General features: G+C 37.0%; 1 protein-coding gene across 8 annotated transcripts in view; it reads right to left on the bottom strand.

The window, feature by feature from the left end:
* Window positions 1-21789, bottom strand: part of RNF38 (ring finger protein 38) — a 123750-nt gene that overhangs the window by 24428 nt on the left and 77533 nt on the right. For all 8 annotated transcript variants that reach the window (XM_059925078.1, XM_059925077.1, XM_059925082.1 and 5 more), the window contains 2 exons: window positions 14982-15175; window positions 6395-6608 (listed from right to left, as the gene is read on the bottom strand). In XM_059925078.1, the coding sequence (XP_059781061.1) occupies window positions 6395-6608; window positions 14982-15088 (321 nt within the window). In that variant the 5' untranslated portion in view covers window positions 15089-15175. The remainder of the gene's footprint in view (window positions 1-6394; window positions 6609-14981; window positions 15176-21789) is intronic.

Here is a 21789-nt window from a genome sequence, read left to right on the forward strand (position 1 = left end):
GAAATATAGATCAATGGTACAAGATAGAATGCCCAGAGATAAACCCATGCACATATGGGCACCTAATTTACAACAAAGGAGGCAAGAACATACAATGGAGAAAAGACAGCCTCTTCAATAAGTGGTGCTGGGAAAACTGGGCAGCTACATGTAAAAGAATGAAATTAGAACACTTCCTAACACCATACACAAAAATAAACTCCAAATGGATTAAAGACTTAAATGTAAGACCAGACACTTATAAAACTCTTAGAGGAAAACACAGGAAAAACACTCTTTGACATAAACCACAGCAAGATCTTTTTTGACCCACCTCCTAGAGTAACAGAAATAAAAACAAAAATAAACAAACTGCACTTAATTAAACTTAAAAGCTTTTGCACAGCAAAGGAAACCATAAACTAGACAAAAACACAACCGTGAGAATGGTAGAAAATATTCGCAAATGAAACAACAAAGGATTAACTTCCAAAATATACAAACAGCTCATGGAGCTCAATATCAAAAAAACAAACAATCCAGTTAAAAACTGAGTGGAAGACCTAAACAGACATTTCACCAAGGAAGACATACAGATGGCCAAGAGGCAAATGAAAAGATGCTCAACATCACTAATTAATATTAGAGAAATGCAAATCAAAACTACAATGAGGTATCACCTCATGACGCTCAGAATGACCATCATCAAAAAATCTACAAACAGTAAATGCCAGAGAAGGTGTGGAGAAAAGGGAACCCTTTTGCACTGTTGGTAGGAATGTAAACTGATACAGCCACTATGGAGAACAGTATGGAGGTTCCTTAAATAACTAAAAATAGAACTACCATATGACCCAGCAATCCCACTACTGGGCATATACCCTGAGAAAACCATAATTCAGAAAGAGATATGTACCACAATGTTCACTGCAGCACTATTTACAATAGCCAGGACATGGAAGCAACCTAAATGTCCATCGACAGATGAATGGATAATGAAGATGTGGCACATATATACAATGGAATATTACTCAACCATTAAAAGAAACGAAATTGAGTTATTTGCAGTGAGGTGGATGGACCTAGAGTCTGTCATACAGAGTGAAGTAAGCCAGAAAGAGAAAAACAAATACTGTATGCTAACGCATATACATGGAATCTAAAAAAAAAAAAAAAAAGGTACTGATGAACATAGTTGCAGGGCAGGAATAAAGAGGTAGACACAGAAAATGGACTTGAGGACATGGGGTAGGAGAGTGAAGCTGCGGCAAAGTGAGAGTAGCATTGACATATATACACTACTGAATGTAAAATAGTTGGCTGGTGAGAAGCAGCAGCATAGCACAGGGAGACTGGCTCAGTGCTTTGAGATGACCTAGAAGGGTGGGATAGGGAGGATGGGAGGGAGGCTAAAGAGGGAGGGGATAGGGGGACATGTGTATACATATGGCTGACACGCTTTGTTGTGCAACAGAAACTAACACAGTATTGTGAAGCAATTATACTCCAATAAAGATCAAAAAAAACCCACAAAGAAATAGGTTATGTGAACTCACTGTAGATCTATTTCTGTTGGTTTTCATTTGTAGTCCTTTTTTCCTCACGTACTTGGTTAACTTTGTTTACTGCTTACTGTCCTTGAAAATTTACTGGAGGGAATTCTTTGAAAACTAGCCTGAAGATTTCTTCCTCCAAAGAGAATCTGCATGTTTTCTAGGCCCCTGAAGTCCAAAGTACTTTCACTAATTTCACAGTCTGGTGTGAATTTGGCCGCAAATTACATTTGTTTCTGGTCACTCTTATTCTAAGGATACAGCCCTCTAAGGTGCCTATTTTATGTAAGAAGGGTCATCTATGTAGGAAGGGACTCCTTAAACTTAGTGGTCTCTGATTCTTGTTCTCTTGTGCCTCATGATGGGACTTAAAATTGAAGTTCAAGTTTGCATAAATGAACAAAATGCCTTCAGGATAGAACTAGCATCCCTACTCTCCCTTAAATTTTGACCTGCCAATTCCTTCTGATCTTTAGGCTCTTTTGATGCTTTTAGGATACTGTTAATAATTTATCTAGTATAGTCAATTGTCTTCAATCAATTGGGATGCTCTCAATAACCTTGCCTACCAGCTCTAGAAAATAAAACTCCCTTTTCCATTGTAAGACCTTTTATTGGACATGAATGATGGCTAAATTTTATATTTTTGCATCTATTAACAAAATATTCTCCCTTTAGAGTGCTGATGAAATCTATTACCTTAAAAGATTTCCTGGGCTTCCCTGGTGGTGCAGTGGTTAAGAATCCGTCTGCCAATGCAGGAGACACAGATTTGAGCACTGGTCCGAGAAGATCCCACCTACCACGGGGCAACTAAGCCTATGCGCCACAACCACTGAGCCTGTGCTCTACAGCCTGTGAGCCACAACTACTGAGCCCGCGTGCTGCAACTACTGAAGCCCGTGAGCCTGGAGCCTGTGCTCCACAACAAGAGAAGTCACTGCAACGAGAAGCCCACGCACAGCAACAAAGAGTAGCCCCCTCTCGCCGCAACTAGAGAAAGCCCGCGCACAGCAACGAAGCAGCACCAACGCAGCCCAAAACAAAACAAAACCAAACAAAAAAAAGTTTTCCTGATGTTGAACTTATCCTGCATTGCCAGGATAAACTCTAATAATCATTATTTCAACTTTGCTAATAGACTATTCTAGTATAACACTAACTATGGTTTATTATTTAAAGTATCTGCATCTGTATTCAAGAGGGAAACTAGCTGAACGCTTTCATCTGTTGTACTGTCTGAGGTTTTATTATTAAGGTTATGTAAGCTTCACAAAATATACTTTGAAAATTTCTATCTTTGTCTATAATCTGGAATAGTTTAAATTGGAACTTTCAGTTCTTTATAGAGATTAGACAGAATTCAGATGTAATCTATAAAGACAGGTTTTTTATTATGCCTTTAATTTCTTCCATAGCTATTGGTCTGTTCAGGTTTTCTATGTCTTATGTTGTTCTGGTGTTTACATACGCAATTGTTTCAATATGTAGACCCAATAAGTAACTTTACACAAACGAGATACCATCTTTTCTGAAATTAAGTCTTCTCCTTTTCTTTCTTTGGTTCCATCTCTACCCTCCTTCCCTTTCCCTTCACTTTAGCACTCGCCCCCCTCACGCCTAGTATATATTTCTCCGTATTTTTCTTTATGTTCAGAGTCCTATGTATACAAATATTTAATCACCATGTTTTACAAAATTAACATAACACTTTCCTCAATTTTGTTTTTCTTGCTCAACAGTATCTTGCAGACATCACTCACATTCCTGGCATAATTCTAAGTAATTCTTTGTAACAGTTACATTCCATGGTATGAAGATATCCTAATTTATTCTACTATTCTACTAATGATAAGCAATCACTTCATTCATACTTTGTTTCTATGGATTTGCCTATTTTAGACATTTCATATAAATGAAATCATACAAACTGTGAATCTGTGGCCTTTTGTGACTGGCTTCTTTTACTAAGCATGTTTTCAAGGTTAATCCACGCGGTAGCATGAATTAGTACTTCACTACTTTTTGAGTGAATAATATTCCACTGCACAGATATACCGTATTGCATCTATTCATCTGCTGATCGACGTAAGTTATTGTTTTCTGTACATTTAATTTGCATTTAGGCACTGTATCAAATTCTTTCAAACTAGAATATCTTGTGTTTTCTTCTACTACAATTATATAATGAGAGGGAGAAAGATACAACAATCTCTTTCAATGTTTTATATCCATTACAATATCATTCTGCATTTGGTAGAACTCCTAACATAACACTGAATAAAAACGAACAGAGCCAAGTATCTCTCTAGTTGCTGATTTGTCACTCACAGATTAGGATACTTGTTATTAGTTTTATTTATTATAATTAATTTCCTTCTTGCTCTATTTTGTTAGAGTTCTTAGTAAACTTTAACTGACTTTTCAACATCTCTTGATTATAATCATATGCTTTTTCTTCTATTATTTGCTGATGCAATATGATTTTCATACAAAACTATCGTCTCTTACTTGGAATAGATCTTATTTGGTCACAGTTTATTACTCTTTTGATATGGTGCTATAGTGTATTTTCTAAACATCTATTTAGAAATTCTGCCTATGCATCAGGGAGTTTGGGGGGATTACTATCTTTATTTGCTTTTGGTATTAAAACTACGCTGGTTTCACAAAATAGAGAGTTTGACTTAAAAAAAAAAAAAAAAAAGGCGCCTGGAATTATTTGAGCGCTCTCTAAAGGTTAGAGAAAACAGCTGTGAAGCTATCTTGTCACCGTGCCTCGGTAAATCTCTGATTAGCTTTCACACTTCTGTGGTAATTCAAATTTTCCTGTTATTCTTGGGTCAATTTTCGGAACTTCCTTTAAGTTTTCTTTCCCCCCCCCCAGGGTTATATACAAAATTTCATTATAATAGTTAATAATGAAGCAATACTTGAGCACTTACCACTTGCACTAGTTTAAGTGCTCAGAATGGATTAACTCTTAATTCTTTCAACATCCCTTATGAAACAGGTGCTATTTTCATTTTACAACTGAAAAAACTCTTTGAATGTTTCCTACATATAGAGATATGTCTTTTTATCATTCCTGCTCTTCTTTACATTTGTTCTTTTTTCTATAACCAAGCTCAGAAGAGGTGTGCCATCCTTACCAACTTTTCAAAGCACAAGGATTGGGTTTTCTTTGTGCTACTTCTCTTATTAAAAGAATAGATTTTCAAATCATTAATTTTAGTTGTTTGCCTGGTAAGTTATTCATCCCAATTCCTGTTGGTTTATTCTGTAACATTTCACCCTAATTACTCAAGCAATTAAGTGTTCATAATGAAGGTTTATAAAAATTTCTTGGAGAACAGCTTTGGCCTGTCCCACTAACTATGGTATGAAGATTTTTCCTTTACAACCTTGCCTCAAATATTTCAGTGTCATTTTTTAAAATCTTTTTTTTAAAACTTATGATTTACAGTTTTATCAGATTATGACCACAAAAAATATGGTCTGGAAAAACTTTTCTTTTTTCTTTTTTAAATAAATTTATTTATTTATTTATTTATTTATTTTTGGGTGTGTTGGGTCTTTGTTTCTGTGCGAGGGCTTTCTCTAGTTGCGGCGAGCGGGGGCCACTCCTCATTGTGGTGCGCGGGCCTCTCACCGCCGCGGCCTCCCTTGTTGCGGAGCACAGGCTCCAGACGCGCAGGCTCAGTATTTGTGGCTCATGGGCCTAGCCGCTCCGCAGCATGTGGGATCCTCCCAGACCAGGGCTCAAACCCGTGTCCCCTGCACTGGCAGGCAGACTCAACCACTGCGCCACCAGGGAAGCCCCAAAACTTTTCTTTTTAAAACTTATTATTATGTGATTAATTTTTTAAAAGTGTTTCATGAACATAAAGCGAAAGAACATGGCTGAAGGAAGAAGGATGTCTGAGCAAAATCATATTTTCTTTCAACTGTCAGTATACGGTACTTTGTTTTCCATCATCCAGTACAGTAGATTTAAAAAAAAAATCAAACGCTAGTCTGATTTGATTTCCTTTCCTTTGTAATTTCTGCTGTCTATAAAGTTGGAAGATTTTTTTTCCTTATCCTTAAAATCCAGAAACTTTATAAGAATATGTCTAGATTTGTCTTTCTTTTTAATAATATTTACTTATTTATTTTGTCTGCGCCGAGTCTTAGTCGTGGCATGCAGGATCTTTTAATTGCGGCATGCATGTGGGATCTAGTTCCCCCACCAGGGGTTGAAGCCGGCCCCCTGCATTGGGAGCATGGAGTCTTACCCACTGGACCACCAGGGAAGTCCCTAGATTTGTGTCTTTTTTGACCTCAGAAAATCATACAATTTTGGTCTCAGGCTCTAAGGACTGGCAAACCCTCTTCTCAGCTAGTCCCTCAGTTCCTGGAAGGAACAAAGGGAAAGGAAGCTCTGTACCTGTCATCTCAGTGGAGACCTAGAGAAACTTGTCAGCAAAGATGCACCCAACTGTCTTGCCTACTGAATTACTCCAGAAGAAACCGGAAGGGAGAGGGAAACAGGAATATAGACTCAAACCACCAGCTGTCTGATATCCGCTATAAATCCTATATTCATCATTTTAAACCAACTATTACAATGAAGTCATTCTGAGCTTTCACAACCTTGATTCTAATTTTTTAAAGTTCAACTTTCTTCTAAGGAAGCTGTGTAGAATTTAAATTTTAATCCTCAGTGAAGAATGATGAACTTACCTAAAATAGCTTCATTTTGGGTAAAATTGTTTCCTTTTAGGTAAAATTAAAAGAAATCTACAACAAAAACCAACCAACCTCAATAAACTGCTACCAACTTTCAGCATCTGTATTTCCTGGCCATTCTGTTACTATACCTGATCATGTATGTCAACCATTACTGCATTCTGCTGGGGTGGATGAGCAGCAGGGTGTAATAGACGGGGAGATACATTCGGAGGGTGGAAGGCTCGAGGTTCCTCTATTGCTTGCTGCTGTGCATAGGGGAGATGGTGATAATTTTCATCTTGACTAATGGAATTATGTCGAGACAGACGATCCCTTCTTCCTCTCTGGCGCCTGACAGGAGGACTGTAATATAGCAAAAATGTCAAAAAGGTTGTTATAATGTTTACTGTTGTGATCCATCAGGATTCTGTATTGTCTCTCGTTGTAATCCATTAGTAGTATATGCTAAGGTAGGCTTGAGTATTAAAGAATTGCTGTGGTTCATCATCAGCTCTGAACACTTACAAATTTAAATAGAATGTATATGTTTTTTAAAAAATAACAGAATTAAACAAAATTGATATTCAGCTCTGAGATTATTTAGAAATCAATAGCCAATCACTGTCATTTTGGGGGAGGGGGTTTAATTGTATAAAATTGATCCTTTTATAGGCAAATATAGTCAAATATCAGCAATTTCATATGGTTTAACCTATTATTTTGCCTCCTTTATTTTATAAACATTTTAGAACAAATTTTAATTTGCATATGTACCTTGGCCGTAATCCACATATGCCTAATGGACATTTTATGTTGTCTATCTGGCTAAGACACATAGAAAAGACATAGTTCCTATATACCCAAAATGACAATTTTAAAAAATGAGAGTAGAAAATACATGAAAAAACTAAAGAACATTTAATTTGTTGACAACTGCAAATAATCGAGTAATTGGGTAAATGCTGAGAATGGAAATGATGGCAAAATAGCATCAGCATAAATGTTCCAGTAATATACAGAATTTTTAGGTAGAATCTGGTCACTGAAGGAAACCACTTTTACTCCCCATGCACTTGTCATGGACATAGTTTAACACAAATAACAAGTTATCATGAGTAGACTTCCATCTTCCACTTCCCTACAATTCCACAATTCAGCTCCACTGCTTTTTACAATGGCTCAGCACGCATAACAATTCGAAAACGCAGCAGGCCTCATGAAAAATGTACTCCACATTAGGCAAAAGAGGCCGAACAGCCCCCTTCAAGACACAGCTGCACACAGCCACCTCAGCAGTATTTACTGAGGACAGGTCACCTTTCCCTTAATTGTTGCACTCTGCACCTCTAAATCTGTTTCTTCTCACTCTCAACTGCCCAATCTTAAAAACAATAAGGGACACTCCTTTGCAATATCAACTCCTCTACAGAGTTGTTAAAACTAACCCCCAGGTTCTCGCTCCATTCACTGCTTCCTCTATCTTTATTTTCAGCGTAACTCTTTTTTGCATTTCTGCTTCAAAACTCACATACTGTATTTCACTGATTTTCAGATGCCATCCACCTTTGAACTCACTTTAATGTTTTATTTTGAGATAATTTTAGTATAATTTTTGCGTACCCCTCACCCAGCTTTCCTTCATGTTAATATCTTCCATTAGAATAGAAAAATTATCAAAATTAAGAAATAAACCTTGGTATCATACTGTTAACTAAACAACAGAATGTATTCAGACTTCACCCAGTTTTTCTACCAATATCCCCTCACGGTCTAAAAATCCAGTGCAGGATGCCATTATTGCATATAGTGGTCATGTTTCCTTAGTCTTCTCCAATCCATGACAGTTCTCAGTCTTTCACGACCTTGATACGTCTGAAGACATATTTACTCTGCAGAATATCCTTTAACCCGGGTTTGTCTGATGTTTTCGCATGATCTGCATGATGTTATGCATTACTGGAAAGGATATCACAGAGGTGATAGGCCCTTTTCAGTGCATTGTATCCAGGGGCACATGACATCACATGCATCACTCATGCCTATGTATTCAACACCAATCACTTGGCTAAATTGGTTTCTGCCAAGACCCTCTACTACAAAATCACCATTCTTCCCTTTGTAATTACCAAATATTTGGGGGGGAGATACTTTGAGACCATGCAAATATTCTGCTTCTGCTAAAAGTTTTGCCAATAACTTTAGCATGCATGAATGGACCTTTAGCTATCACTATTATGATATTCTAATGGTGATTTTCTACTCCCCTCATTTCTTCCACATGTATTAATTGGAATTCCATAAGGAAGAACTATTCCCTCTCTCCCATTTATTTGTTTATTCACTTATTTATGAGTATGGACTAATGGATATTTATTTTATTCTTTAGGTTATAATCCACACTATTGTTTTATTTTGCTGTTAAAATTATTTCAACTTTGTCCAATGGGAGCACTTTCAGTTTAGCTCCTGTGCCCTTTTACTATTGTTCCTTACTATATGGACAATATGCTCTAGGCTTATCTTGTATTTTCCCTATACCAACTCTGGAATTAACAAGTTCTCCAGAGCCCTGGTTCCTTTGATTATGGAATGGTATTTAGAAGGTAAGTGCGCTGACTGCTACACTATTTTTAGTCTCTCTAAGAGAAAAGAACAAGAAAATTTATCTATGTATACTAACTCATGTATATGTACATATCTTTATACCCGTAAAAATATTTTAAAGGACTGTTTAATGTATCACTAAAAAGAGGAGGAAAGCTGCCAATTAGATTATGCTATACCATCAATTTAGAAACATTATGATGTGAAAAAATGTGCACCTTACAATCAAAATAGAAAATATATGCCCAGATCACTCATCTCCCAAAAAAACACTCAGCCTGTCCACACACTTTAAGGGTCCCTTTTAATATTGTTTTATTCTGTTGTTGCTTCTTGCTCTCACTTCCCTACTCAAACATAATTTCAATAACTCAAACTTAACACAAATTAAGACCCAAGCTCTCATGCTGACATGTAAGTTCCTTAACAATTTTGGTCCTTGTCTTTCCTGAATTGCCTCTCATTAAATCTGTTACGTATGCCTTTGTAACAGAACATTTAGAAAGCAGAATTACTGGAAAATCTAGAAATTATAAACAGTGATAAGACGGACAAATATTTCTTTCAGTTGACTTTTATATCTATGATAGGTACTACTACTTTGTCACTTTGTTTTAGATGTATCACTTGTAAACAGCACAAAGCTGTTCCCTCCTGGCCTCACTGACCTGCCTTTTGTTGGACTGCGTTTTCTATATATGTTGTTTATCTGTTTCATTGTGTGGAAGCTATATATTCCAGTTCTATTTTTCTAGTGACTACACTTAAATTTTTAAACACATACTTCCATTTTTTGGAAAACATCTAGATTGCACATTTTTACTTCTCTCTGCTCTGTCCCCATTTTACATTCAGATCTTTCCTGAAATTTTTTCTCTTTTTTTTAACAATAGACCTTTATTCAGACTTAGCAGTATGTCTTTTTGTTTCCTTTCCTAATCAAATGGTATTAAATCCTACTTCTTGCATTTATTCTTCCACTTCCTAGAGTACAGTATTTAAAAATTCTTTCAAGAAGGTTCTTTTATTCTTTTTTTCTGTCTTCTTTTTTAATTGTAGTTGCTGTACAATATTACATAAGTTACAGGTGTACGATACAGTGATTCACAACTTTTTTATTTATTTATTTATTTTATTTTTGGCTGCGTTGGGTCTTCATTGCTGCTTGCAGGCTTTCTCTAGTTGCGGCGAGCAGGGGCCACTCCTCGTTGCAGTGCGCGGGCCTCTCTTGTTGAGGAGCACGGGCTCTAGGAGCACGGGCCTCAGCAGTTGCAGCTCTCGGACCCTAGAGCATAGGCTCGGTAGTTGTGGCGCACGGGCCCAGCCGCCCCGTGGCATGTGGGATCTTCCCGGACCAGGGCTCGAACCCGTGTCTCCTGCATTGGCAGGCGGATTCCCAACCACTGCACCACCAGGGAAGCCCTGATTCACAATTTTTAAAGGTTATGTTCCACTTATAGTCATTATAAAATATTGGCTATACTCCCCGTGTTGTACAATAAATATATCCTTGCAGCTTATTTTATACCTAATAGTTTGTACCTCTTAATCCCCTACCCTTATATTAGCCCTCCCCCTCCTCCTTCCCTCTCCCCACTGGTAACCACTAATTTGTTCTCTGTATCTGTGAGTCTGCTTCTTTTTTTACATTCAACTCGTTAGCTGTATTTTTTAGATTCCATATATATAAGTGATGTCATACAGTATTTGTTTTTCTCTGACTTATTTTACTTGGCATAATGCCCTCCAAGTCCATCCATGTTGCTGCAAATGGCAAAATTTCGGCCTTTTTTATGGCTGAGTAGTATTCCATTGCGTGGAATACACACACACCCTTTATCCATTCACCTCTTGATGGACACTTAGGTTGCTTCCATACCTTGGCAATTGTAAATAATGCTGCTATGAACACTGGGGTGCATATGTTTCTGAATTAGTTTTTTTGGATATCTACCCAGGAGTGAAACTGCTGGATCATGTGGTAGTTCTGTTTTTAGTTTTTTTGAGAAATCTTCATACTATTTTCCACAGTGGCTGCACCAATTTACATTTCCACCAACAGTGTATGAGGGTTCTCTTTTTTCCACACCTTTGCTAACATTTGATTTTTGTGTTCTTTTCAATAATAGCTGCTCTGCCAGTTGTCAGGTGATATCTCATTGTGGTTTTGATTTGCATTTCCCTGATGATTAGCAATGCTGAGCATCTTTCCATGTACCTGTTGGCCATCTGCATTTCCTCTCTGAAAAACTGTCTACTCAGGTCTTCTGCCCATTTTTTAACTGAGTTTTTTTTTTGACATTGAGTTGTATGAGCTGTTTATATGTTTGATATTAACCCCATATCGGTCATATCATTTGCAAACATCTTCTCCCATTCATTAGTTTGTCTTTTCATTTTGTCGATGAATTTTGTGCTGTGCAAAAGCTTTTAAGTTTAATTAAGTCCGATCTGTTTATTTTTGCTTTAATATTCTATGCTTTAGGAGACAGATCCAAAAAATACTGCTGCAATTTATGTGAAAGAGTTCACCTATGTTTTCCTCTAGGAGTTTTATAGTTATCTGGTCTTACATTTAGCTGTTTAATCCATTTTGAATTTATTTCTGTATATTGTGTTAGAGAATGTTCTAATTTTATTTTTTTACATGTAGCTGTCCAGTTTTCCCAGCACCATTTACTGAAGAGGCTGTCTTTTCTCCATTGTATATTCTTGCCTCCTTTGCCATAGATTGACCATACTACGTGGGTTTATTTCTGGGCTTTCCATCCTGTTTCATTGATCTATGTGTCTGTTTTTACGCCGGTATCATACTGTTTTGACGACTGTAGCTTTGTAGTATATAGTCTGAAGTCAGGGAGTATGATTCCTTCAGCTCTGTTGTCTTTTAGATTGTTTTGGCTATTTAGGATATTTTGTGTCTCCATACAAATTTTAAAATTATTTGTTCCAGTTCTGTGAAAAATGCCATTGGTATTTTGATGGAGACTGCACTGAATCTGTAGATTGCCTTGGGTAGTATGGTCCTTTTAACAATATTAATTCTTCCAATTCAAGAACACAGTATATCTTTCCATCTGTTTTTGTCATCTTCAATTTCTTTCATCGGTGCCTTATAGTTTTCCAAGTACAGGTGTTTTAACTCCTTAAGTAGGTTTATTCCTAGGTATTTTATTCTTTTTGATGCGATGGTAAATGAGACTGTTTCCTTAATTTCTCTTTTTGATAGTTTGTCATTCACGTATAGAAATGCAACAGATTTATGCATATTAATTCTGTATCCTGCAACTCTACCGAATTCATTGATGAGCTCTAGTACTTTCCTGGTGGCATCTTTAGGATTTTCTATGCATAGTATCACATCATCTGCAAACAGTGACAATTTTACTTCTTCCTTTCCAACTTGGATTCCTTTTATTTCTTTTTCCTGTCTGACTGCTTTGGCTACGACATCCAAAACTATGTTAAGTAAAAGTGGCGAGAGTGGACATCCTTGTCTTATTCCTGATCTTGGAGGGAACACTTTCAGGTTTTCACCATTGAGTGTGATGTCAGCTGTATGTTTGTCATATAAGGCCTTTATTATGTTGAGGTATGTGCCCTCTATGCCCACTTTCTGGAGAGTTTTTAATCATAAATGGATGCTAAATCTTATCAAAAGCTTTTTCTACATCTATTGAAACGATCATATGGTTTTTACTCTTCAATTTGTTAATGTTGTGTATCACACTGATTGACTTGTGGATATTGAAAAATCCTTGCAACCCCAGGATAAATCCCTCTTGATCATGATGTATGCTTATTGTTCAACATTCTTCATCTCTGAATGTTTGTGCATATTCTTAAATTTCACCAAGATCTTGCTAACACTCAGTCTTTCTTCAATTCTTTTTTTTTTTTTTTAATATTTATTTATTTATGGCTGCATTGGGTCTTCGTTGCTGCACACGGGCTTTCTCTAGTTGCGGCGAGCGGGGGCTACTCTTTGTTGTGGTGTGCAGGCTTCTCACTGCGGTGGCTTCTCTTGTTCTGGAGCATGGTCTCTAGGTGCACTGGCTTCAGTAGTTGTGGCACGTGGGCTCTAGAGCGCACGCTCAGTAGTTGTGGCGCACAGGCTTAGTTGCTCCGCGGCATGTGGGATCTTCCCGGACCAGGGCTCAAACCCACATCCCCTGCATTGGCAGGCGGATTCTTAACCACTGCGCCACCAGGGAAGTCCTTCTTCAATTCTTGAAAATGATTTTGTACTATTTCTGTCAAAATCGTTCCCTTCTATTGTTTCCGCCTGGAAATATGATTAGACATATTTAGAACTGATGACTCTTGTCTACATTTAAATTTCTTTTCCACACTTTCCATTTTGCCCTTTTACACTACATTCTGGGAAAATTCCTTCACTTGATCTTCCAGGGACCAAGATGCTTTTTCTGCCTGTTTATTAATTTTGCCAACTAAGATTTCCAGTTGATTTTTATGGATACAATCTCTTCCACTTCTCTCATGTTACACTTAGTCTAAAATTCTATTTTGTTTATTCTCTTAATTGTTTTATTTCTTCTATTAACGGTTTCTTCAAGTTCTTTCTTTTATTGAGTTTCAGTGCCCTTCTTTCACTTTGTTGGCTTTCCTCAAATGTTTGGTTTTCCTCAAATGTTTGGGAGTGATGACAAATCACAGGACAGGGGTTATCAGAAGGAGGGTTTTTGATGTTCTATTTTAACCTAGGTGTTGGGCACACCTGTGTGTTATCCTTTTAAGTGTACACTTGTTTTACAAGTTCTCCTGAATGTATGTCACATTTCACCATAAAACAATAGGAAAGATTACAGCAGGGGCTCAGGCTGTAACCTTGAAACAACCAACCTTATTTCCTCATGCTATTACATTTAACAGCTATAAAATATTTTACCTGGTTGGCATAACATATTTTACTTAAACATTCCCATATAATTGGGTAATACTGCACCAGATAATGTAAAAGTCTTAGTGTGTCAACAGAATACAGCTCAGGAACAGGTTTATCTTGTCTCATTTGGAACAATGAATGATGGGTTTTAAGATTCCTTCAATATTAGTTTCCTAGGGCTGCCCTAACAAAATACCACAGACTCACTTAAACAACAGAAATTCATTTTCTCACAGTCCTAGATACTATGTCCAAGATCAAGGTGCCAGCATGGCTGGTTTCTAGCGAGAGCTCTCTTCCTAGGGTCTCCTCTTATAAGGACACTAATCCTCTTGGATCAGGGCCCCAGCCTTATGATTTCATTCAGCCTAAATTACTTCCTTAGAGGCCTCATCTCTAAATACATCCACATTGGGGGTTAAGGCATCAACCTATGGATCTTCAGGAGACACAAACATTTAGTCTGTAATACCACCCTACCTCAAGATTATCAGTACTTCTTATATTATCAACATCCTGGACATATAAACAGTTGTCTCACCCCAAGTATGCTTTATTTCCTTGGAAGAAGAAAGGTATGACCTCAGGCAACTACTAAAGAGGAAGCAGCTCAGGAAATGTATTCCCCTGGGAAGGCAAGGCAAGGGGCAAGTCCTATATGGAAGATAGGACTGAAAGTCAAACTAAATTTCAGTCACTCTTCATATCACAGGCTCCACAATTTTAAAGAAACTTAATTAAGCTCCCAGTTGCCTTAGAGGATACAGAAGGAATATGTGGAGAGAGGTTATTCATTTCTAAGAATGGAGTGGATAAGAATGGCACGAAAAAGAGGTTGCTCATTCCTAAGACTATGGTTCTATATTTCCTTACAGTTGTAAACTATAAAATGCATTTTTCAGTAATATGGATTGAAGGCTAGCCCACAAAAAGTCTTAAACCTTAAGGTAGTTGAATTCACATATAATGGTATGGATTGATTTTAGGTAAACCACTTTAGCCTCTTTCAATTTCTTCTTCTGTCAACCACAAGCTAAATGAACTCTCATGATGGACTGTAGAAGTCTAAACAACTTGTAATGTTGTTTCTCGTGTGTAAGCATACAAGTAAAAAGGTGTTGATGTGTTTATAAAATTCCTACAGAAAAAATGCTTTCTGATGTTAAAAAAAAACTCACAAATCTACCAATGACCACAAATTTAATAAGTAACTGTAACCAACTAACCTTCTTCTGTTGCGTGCAGGTGTGTTGCATCGTTCCCCTGAGAAGTGATGTTGGCTTGGTCGAACTGAAGGGGGCTGCCTATTTGATGTCATCTCCCATGGTCGCATTGGTGGTGAGGGAGCTGGTGATGCTGATGTATAATCAAAGACTGAATGAGAGAGGCGCTGTCTCTTGGGACTTGGACTATCTTCACTCTGCCAATGTAACAAAATCAGTCAACTGAATAAAATCTTTTAAGGATTTTTGCATTACTGTTTACATGCATAGGTGTTTAAGTATGTTTACCACAAAGTGTAAAGGAGGAAAAAATACACTATCAACCTGAATTAAATACCTTTAAAAGATACGAGGGGTGGGGTGGGAAAGGGAGATGCACAGTAAATAATATCAAATGAAAAGTTAACTCTTTCTTTAAAATCATCATAAAATTAACCAGGTAACAACACACAAGGTACACAATAGGGCAATAAACAATTTCTATGGTACTTGACCACCTCTTTAAAACTCCAATTCAACTGAGAAAATCTACTACTTCCTCCCATCAGTTAATAGTTACTCTTTTAGGCATTAATTCTTAGCTGAGAGATCAATTTAGGAAGGGGTATAATTTAAGTAGGCCCTTGATTTGATTTAAAATCACACTTGCCTGCCTCCTTATTCCTGTTGTTTAAGGCCATTAGATTATTTAATAATGTTTATGTGGACAAAGTAAAATGTATTTAAAACATTAAAAAAACAGTCAACTGATCTAAGTTCATCAGTTCTTAACTAGAATATCATAGAATATCTTTGGGAAAGACATGGCATTTCAGGTAGATCATGGGAGTGGTGGATAATTAAAAACCCATACGTGTTAATGTTGAAGCACAGTCTCAAGTTTTCAAGGGTTTAGCTATAAAATTGGCATGGATCACTTAATTGAATTATTAACTCTCCAGGATTCCCCACACAACTCAATTTTCCAATTGAGTCTCTAATCAAAACTGTCAAAATTACAAGTTAACTGAAAGTCTGATGAGGGCTGTGTGTTTTCTAATAGAGCCTCTCCTATCTCCAGTCTACTCCTGCAAATTCTAATCATTTGGGCATTAGGGAACTTTTGACTGCCACCTGCTGCTAGAACAAAAATGTTAATATTAGCTAAAGAATATATGAGGTTACATACTATGTTAGATTTTAAAATATAAGCATATAAAACAGAACTGATTAAACTGATAGGAATGAAGCAAACTGCTAAATGGTTACTTTTGATCATTCTAAATTATTTAGCAGATGTATTCAAAAACCATGTCATTTTCCTTCTATACTTAAGAATATTATAATTCAAATTTGTTATAACTAAAACAGAAAATAGTTTTCAGAACCATATACAAATGCTCTTGTAACTTTCTTCACACTAACCTTATTTTCTCCCTATATTTAATGGTGCTATTAAAATTAGTTGTTTTTAACCCCTTGATTTTAATAAGAAAATCAGTTATGTTCTGATAATCCTAAAACTTAGAAAGTGAAAAATAACCATTAATATTTAGATATTCTGATTAAAACAAAACAGCAGAACAACTAAGACTTGACAAACTCATACATGAACTATACATAAGCATTAGAAATGTGATCTCCACGTGTGGTAAAACAGACTTGATTAACACTGACTTTTTGAGGTACAAAATGCTAGCAACCAATCATAATCATTGGCTTTCATATGTATAAACCTGTACCGCAAACCTTGATGCAAGCTAAGATATGGAACTCTGAATTCTAAAAATTCACTGCCCGAATGGAGAAGAACGCTACAGATACACAAAATAACTAAGTATTGAAAAAACACTTAGGCTATCAACCTTTACATATTTCCAGTGATGTTCAAGTTGTGAGTTAGCATATTCTTATTTTACAACAAATGCATTACTTTTAAGAGTGGAGATAAGGAAAGATGACTGAGAAAGTTTCCCATCCCTTCTCTTTGTGTTGTGAAAGGTTCTCAGTGTGCAAGAGGAGACAAAGACTAGGAAGTGAAGGGAAATATGTGGAAGTGAGCTCTTCATTAGTATTATGGTAATAAGCCTTACTTTTTCACTCAAAGTAACAGGATACCACAACTGATATTTAGGGACATGGAATTACTAAAAAGTTATTTTACTATATGCAATATGGTTTCATCATATTCCTTATCAATTTTAATACTCTAAGGAACTGCATAAAAAATCCTCAGTTTCCAGAAAAAGAAAGGGGGAGCAACCTACAAAGAAAAAGAATTAGATTAGCATTAGACTTCCCACAGGAAACAAAAGATGCTAAAGTGCTCTGGGGGAAAATAATGTTGAATCTAGAGTTTTATATTCCAATCAAATTATTAGTCTAGTATAAGGGAAAAAACAAAGACCTTGCCAGATGTATTAAGATTCAAAGTTGCTTCTCACATATTCATTCAGAAAATTTTACTTGATTGATTTTTACGTATGCGTGCATGCTCTCTCCTTCACCTGGGGACATATATATAAATACAGGATCCAAGAAACAGAAGTAACCCAGAAGTGCAATGAAAAGAAATCCCAGGGTGATGGAAGTACAGCAGGTCTGAAAAAAAATCATTACAAATTAGAACGAATCAGAGGACTCTGAGAAAAATACCATACACAATGTGGATTCAAAAACAGTATGATTGAGAACTTACAAGTTCTTAATAAAACTTAAGCCCACAGCTCTCTTATCATAAGAAATATAAAAAGGCAATCAGGGACTCCCCTGCTGGTCCAGTGGTAAAGAATCTGCCTTCCAATGCAGGGGGACGCGGGTTCAATCCCTGGTCGGGCAACTAAGCCTGCACACCTCAACGAGAGAGCCCGCGTGCTGCAAACTACAGAGCGCACGCGCTCTGGAGCCTGCGCGCCACAACTAGAGAGAGAAAACCCGCACACCACAACTAGAGAAAAGCCCGCGTGCCCCAATGAAGAGCCCACACGCTGCAACGAAGATCCCGCATGCCTCGATGAAGACCCCGTGTGCCGCAACAAAGACCCAATGCAGCCAAAAAAATAAAGAAAATAAATATTAAAAAAAAAAAAAAGGCAATCAGAGAGTGGAGGACAAAGACGAAAACAAATCCATATCATTTTGTCACCTAAAGCATCCTCTGAGTAGGACAGGTAGTCAAAACATTACAACTCCTCCTCCATGGGCCAAACATGCTACTTGGTTCTGCAAAGACTATACAAGTATTCCTAATACTATGAAGAATGTTTACTGGTTTTCAATTATTATAATCAACACAGGACAAGGCATGAAAGATCACTGTTGTAGTTACAGAACAGAAATAAGTATTGTAAACTTTGATATAAAGTAACTATAATGACTTCTGTGACAAAATCATGGACTAAAAGTGAAAATCCTAACATAAACATCTAGAAATAATGGCTTAAATACAAAAAACAAAAAAATTTTTTTTAAAGGTATTGCTGGATTCAGAGAAAAAGAGAAATTTCCAAGGACCAGAAACAAAGAGGAAAACTGAAAACCAGGTTTGTTTTTTGATATTTGCAGGAGGGACAGAAGATAAGGTCTTATCACTGACACCCCTGCATAAGGCCAAAATTTCCAAAGTACTATGCTTTCAATAAAAGGGAAGACTAGAAGAAGTCAGCCATTGGCACAGAGTGTCTACTCTGTATGTATTGAGAACTGGAGGAGTGATCACATCCCTGAGAACTCAAACAACAGGTTAGCTCCTCACACCAAGGCTGGGGTTCAAATTTTTCACTACCCATGTTGTCTGTGAACCTCTAAACTAAGAAATTAATATAAAAACTGATTTAGAATTATGCTACCACAACGACTCTTGACAGAAGTAAATGCAAAGCAGAATCTGGAGGGATACTCCCATTACCTAGGACAGTGGTTCTCAAACTTTTGCATGCATCAGAAACACCAGATTGTTGGGTCCACTCCCCAGTCTCTGATTCAGAGAGTTTGGATTGGGACCCAAGAATTCTGCATTTCTAACATGATCCCATATGATGCTTGGTATTGCTCGTCTGGGACTACACTCTGAGAACCACTGAACTAAGAGATAAGGGACTCTCTTAAGAAAAGTCCCTAAGGATAAACTCACCATTACAGAAAAATTTACGTTTTGAAATCTGAGGGGGGAGCAGTTCCCTCCTGTCCCTGCTGACTCTGTGCCAGTAGGCTGACTTTAGAAAGTACTAGATGTTGACAACTTAAACCTGTAAGATGTTGAGTGAAGTCAGGTACTAGTACTGTCTCTACTGGTACAGAATACTGTAGAGATACTACAGTACAGAATACGGATGCAGATTCAGGGATCAAGGGAGGAAGGAAGGAAGGACAGAAGAAAATTAGCTAGCTAGCTTTTATACTCAGTATTCAGCATCTGATAAAATGAGTACAGGATTACACCTCTGTAACACCAAATCTTTATAACCAAAACATCATTATTAGAAGTGAAAACAACCCATAAGAAAGTATTCCACAGTTTCAAAAAAGCAAATCAGAAATGATTAAATGCTAAATACCACGGGAGAAAAAAAAATACAAACACACGTGCATATGTATAAACACACACACACATAAAATATAAATAATATTTATATATATGTCAATCAGGAAGTCTTGAAGATAATGCAAACTTTCCTCAAAGCAGAAACAGGTTCCAAGTTCTAGATTAAAAATGGTGATTGAAAAGTACTTCTGATTTCAGCAAACACTAGTGAGCCCCAAGGACTTCTCAAAGGAGCAAGGGGGCAACTAGAGTCGGGGAGGTAAAATCTCCAATAACCTGGTCCGCTCTCCCCTCATTATTCAGGACTACCATTCATCTCAGATTTACAAATAAATAAGCATAGCATGATTTATGAGTTCCCAATCCTCTTTTAAACTTCCAGACTCTATTTACCTTATTCTATCTGACAAAAGATTAAGTTTCTCATTCCACAACCATTAAATTTAAATGGCCCGCGAGAGAAAACACTTACTGAATTCCATTAATTTAAAATAAGAGACATGAAAGCACTTAGAAAACTGAAACACTCTACATAAAGCAACTTGCTAATAAAGAACCACCACCAAGACAGATCCCTTTTTGTAAATAATAAGCAAGTAATTAATAACTTTACATTTGAATCACACAATTTACAAAATGATCTCTACACATTCTTTCATTTAATTTTCCACAAACGAAAGTCTTTGTTTAAACTATATTCAAATTTATGTAAAATGTTTCTATTAGTGAAGATGTACAAAAGACAATTCAGTGAATATACTGCCTTTGAACTACACAACATATATATAGTCCTGTTTCATATACTTCACAAAGGACTTTAATTTTCCAATGCACAGCTTTGACTCCTCAGCTCAAAAGATTTCAGAACAAAATCCCACCTCATAACCACTCAAACAGTACATCCTCCTGGAATGTTATTTTACTTGTAGGTACGGGAGGGAAAAGAGACTTCAAATATTCTGTTTTCAAAAGTTACCACAGCATGCATTAAAAAAAAAAAAATCAGACCTTTGCTTTTTGACATGGTTCAAGTTTGTGTTTTTTCATAAAAGGCCAAAGAACAGAACAATTTTATGTGCAGTGAGTGCTTGCAAAGGGAATGTAGTGGTATAACATATTGCAATTCCATCATAATGAAGAGGATAAAATACCGTGTGAAAATATTATGTTTCTATATTCATTGGCCATAACTGCTAACCCAGCAGTGGCTTCCTGAGTTTAGGGAGGCCTGTTTGGCTAATTTCTGAATAATGTATTAACAACCTTAAGTCCCAGATTTTTCTTAGAACATCACTGGTTCACAAAAACTGATTTACATTGATGCTGTAATTGTACTGTTTTCAAATGCTATATTTAGTTCCACAGAAGCTATAAACAAGGATCAATGAAATAATCTGAAGCATAAACATGAAACCAACAAAAACAGAAAAGCTGTTAAGAACAACCTGAAATCAAGGGATCCCTGTGAATCAAGGGATCCCTCCACATGGAGTCATTCTGCAGACAACTGAAGCTCAGACTAGATATGTTAATCAGTACTTTTTGGTATACTACAGATAGATGGTACGTCGACGAAGTTACAGGCATTGACAAAAATTGCTCAAAATAGTTTATACAATGAAAAGGAGGCCCAATACTGAACCCTGAGAAGCTCCAACATTTTACGTTGACTACCTGATGAGAGGAGAGTGGAGTGTGATGGTGAAAGCCAGTGTAATGGAGTTTCAAGGGTTCAACTAAGAGGTCATGTAGAATGAGGGCTGCAAAACATCCACTGTATTTTAACAACATGGAACTCACTGACTTGAAACTATTTCTTTACAATATGATTTAGTATCATTATGGTATACTTCCCTTTATGACAATTTTTGGAAAAGTTTTTGTTCCTGTCTTTCCTTTGATGATCTTATGAATTTAAGGATAACTCTAGGACTTCCCTGGTGGCGCAGTGGTTAAGAATCTGCCTGCCAATGCAGGGGCCATGGGTTTGAGCCCTGGTCCAGGAAGATCCTATTTGCCATGGAGCAACTAAGCCCGTGTGCCACAACTACTGAGCCGGCGCTCTAGAGCCTGTGAGCCACAACTACTGAGCCCGTGCTCCACAACAAGAGAAGCCACCACAGTGAGAAGCCCGCACACCGGAACGAAGAGTAGCCCCCACTCACCACAACTAGAGAAAGCCTGCACACAGCAATGAAGACCCAACGCAGCCAAAAGTAGATAAATAAATTAATTAATGGGGGGAAAAAGGATAACTCCGTAAAGCTCTAAAATAAAAAATTTCTTATA

This window comes from Balaenoptera ricei, chromosome 6, assembly GCF_028023285.1.
Source record: "Balaenoptera ricei isolate mBalRic1 chromosome 6, mBalRic1.hap2, whole genome shotgun sequence".
NCBI lineage: Eukaryota > Metazoa > Chordata > Mammalia > Artiodactyla > Balaenopteridae > Balaenoptera > Balaenoptera ricei.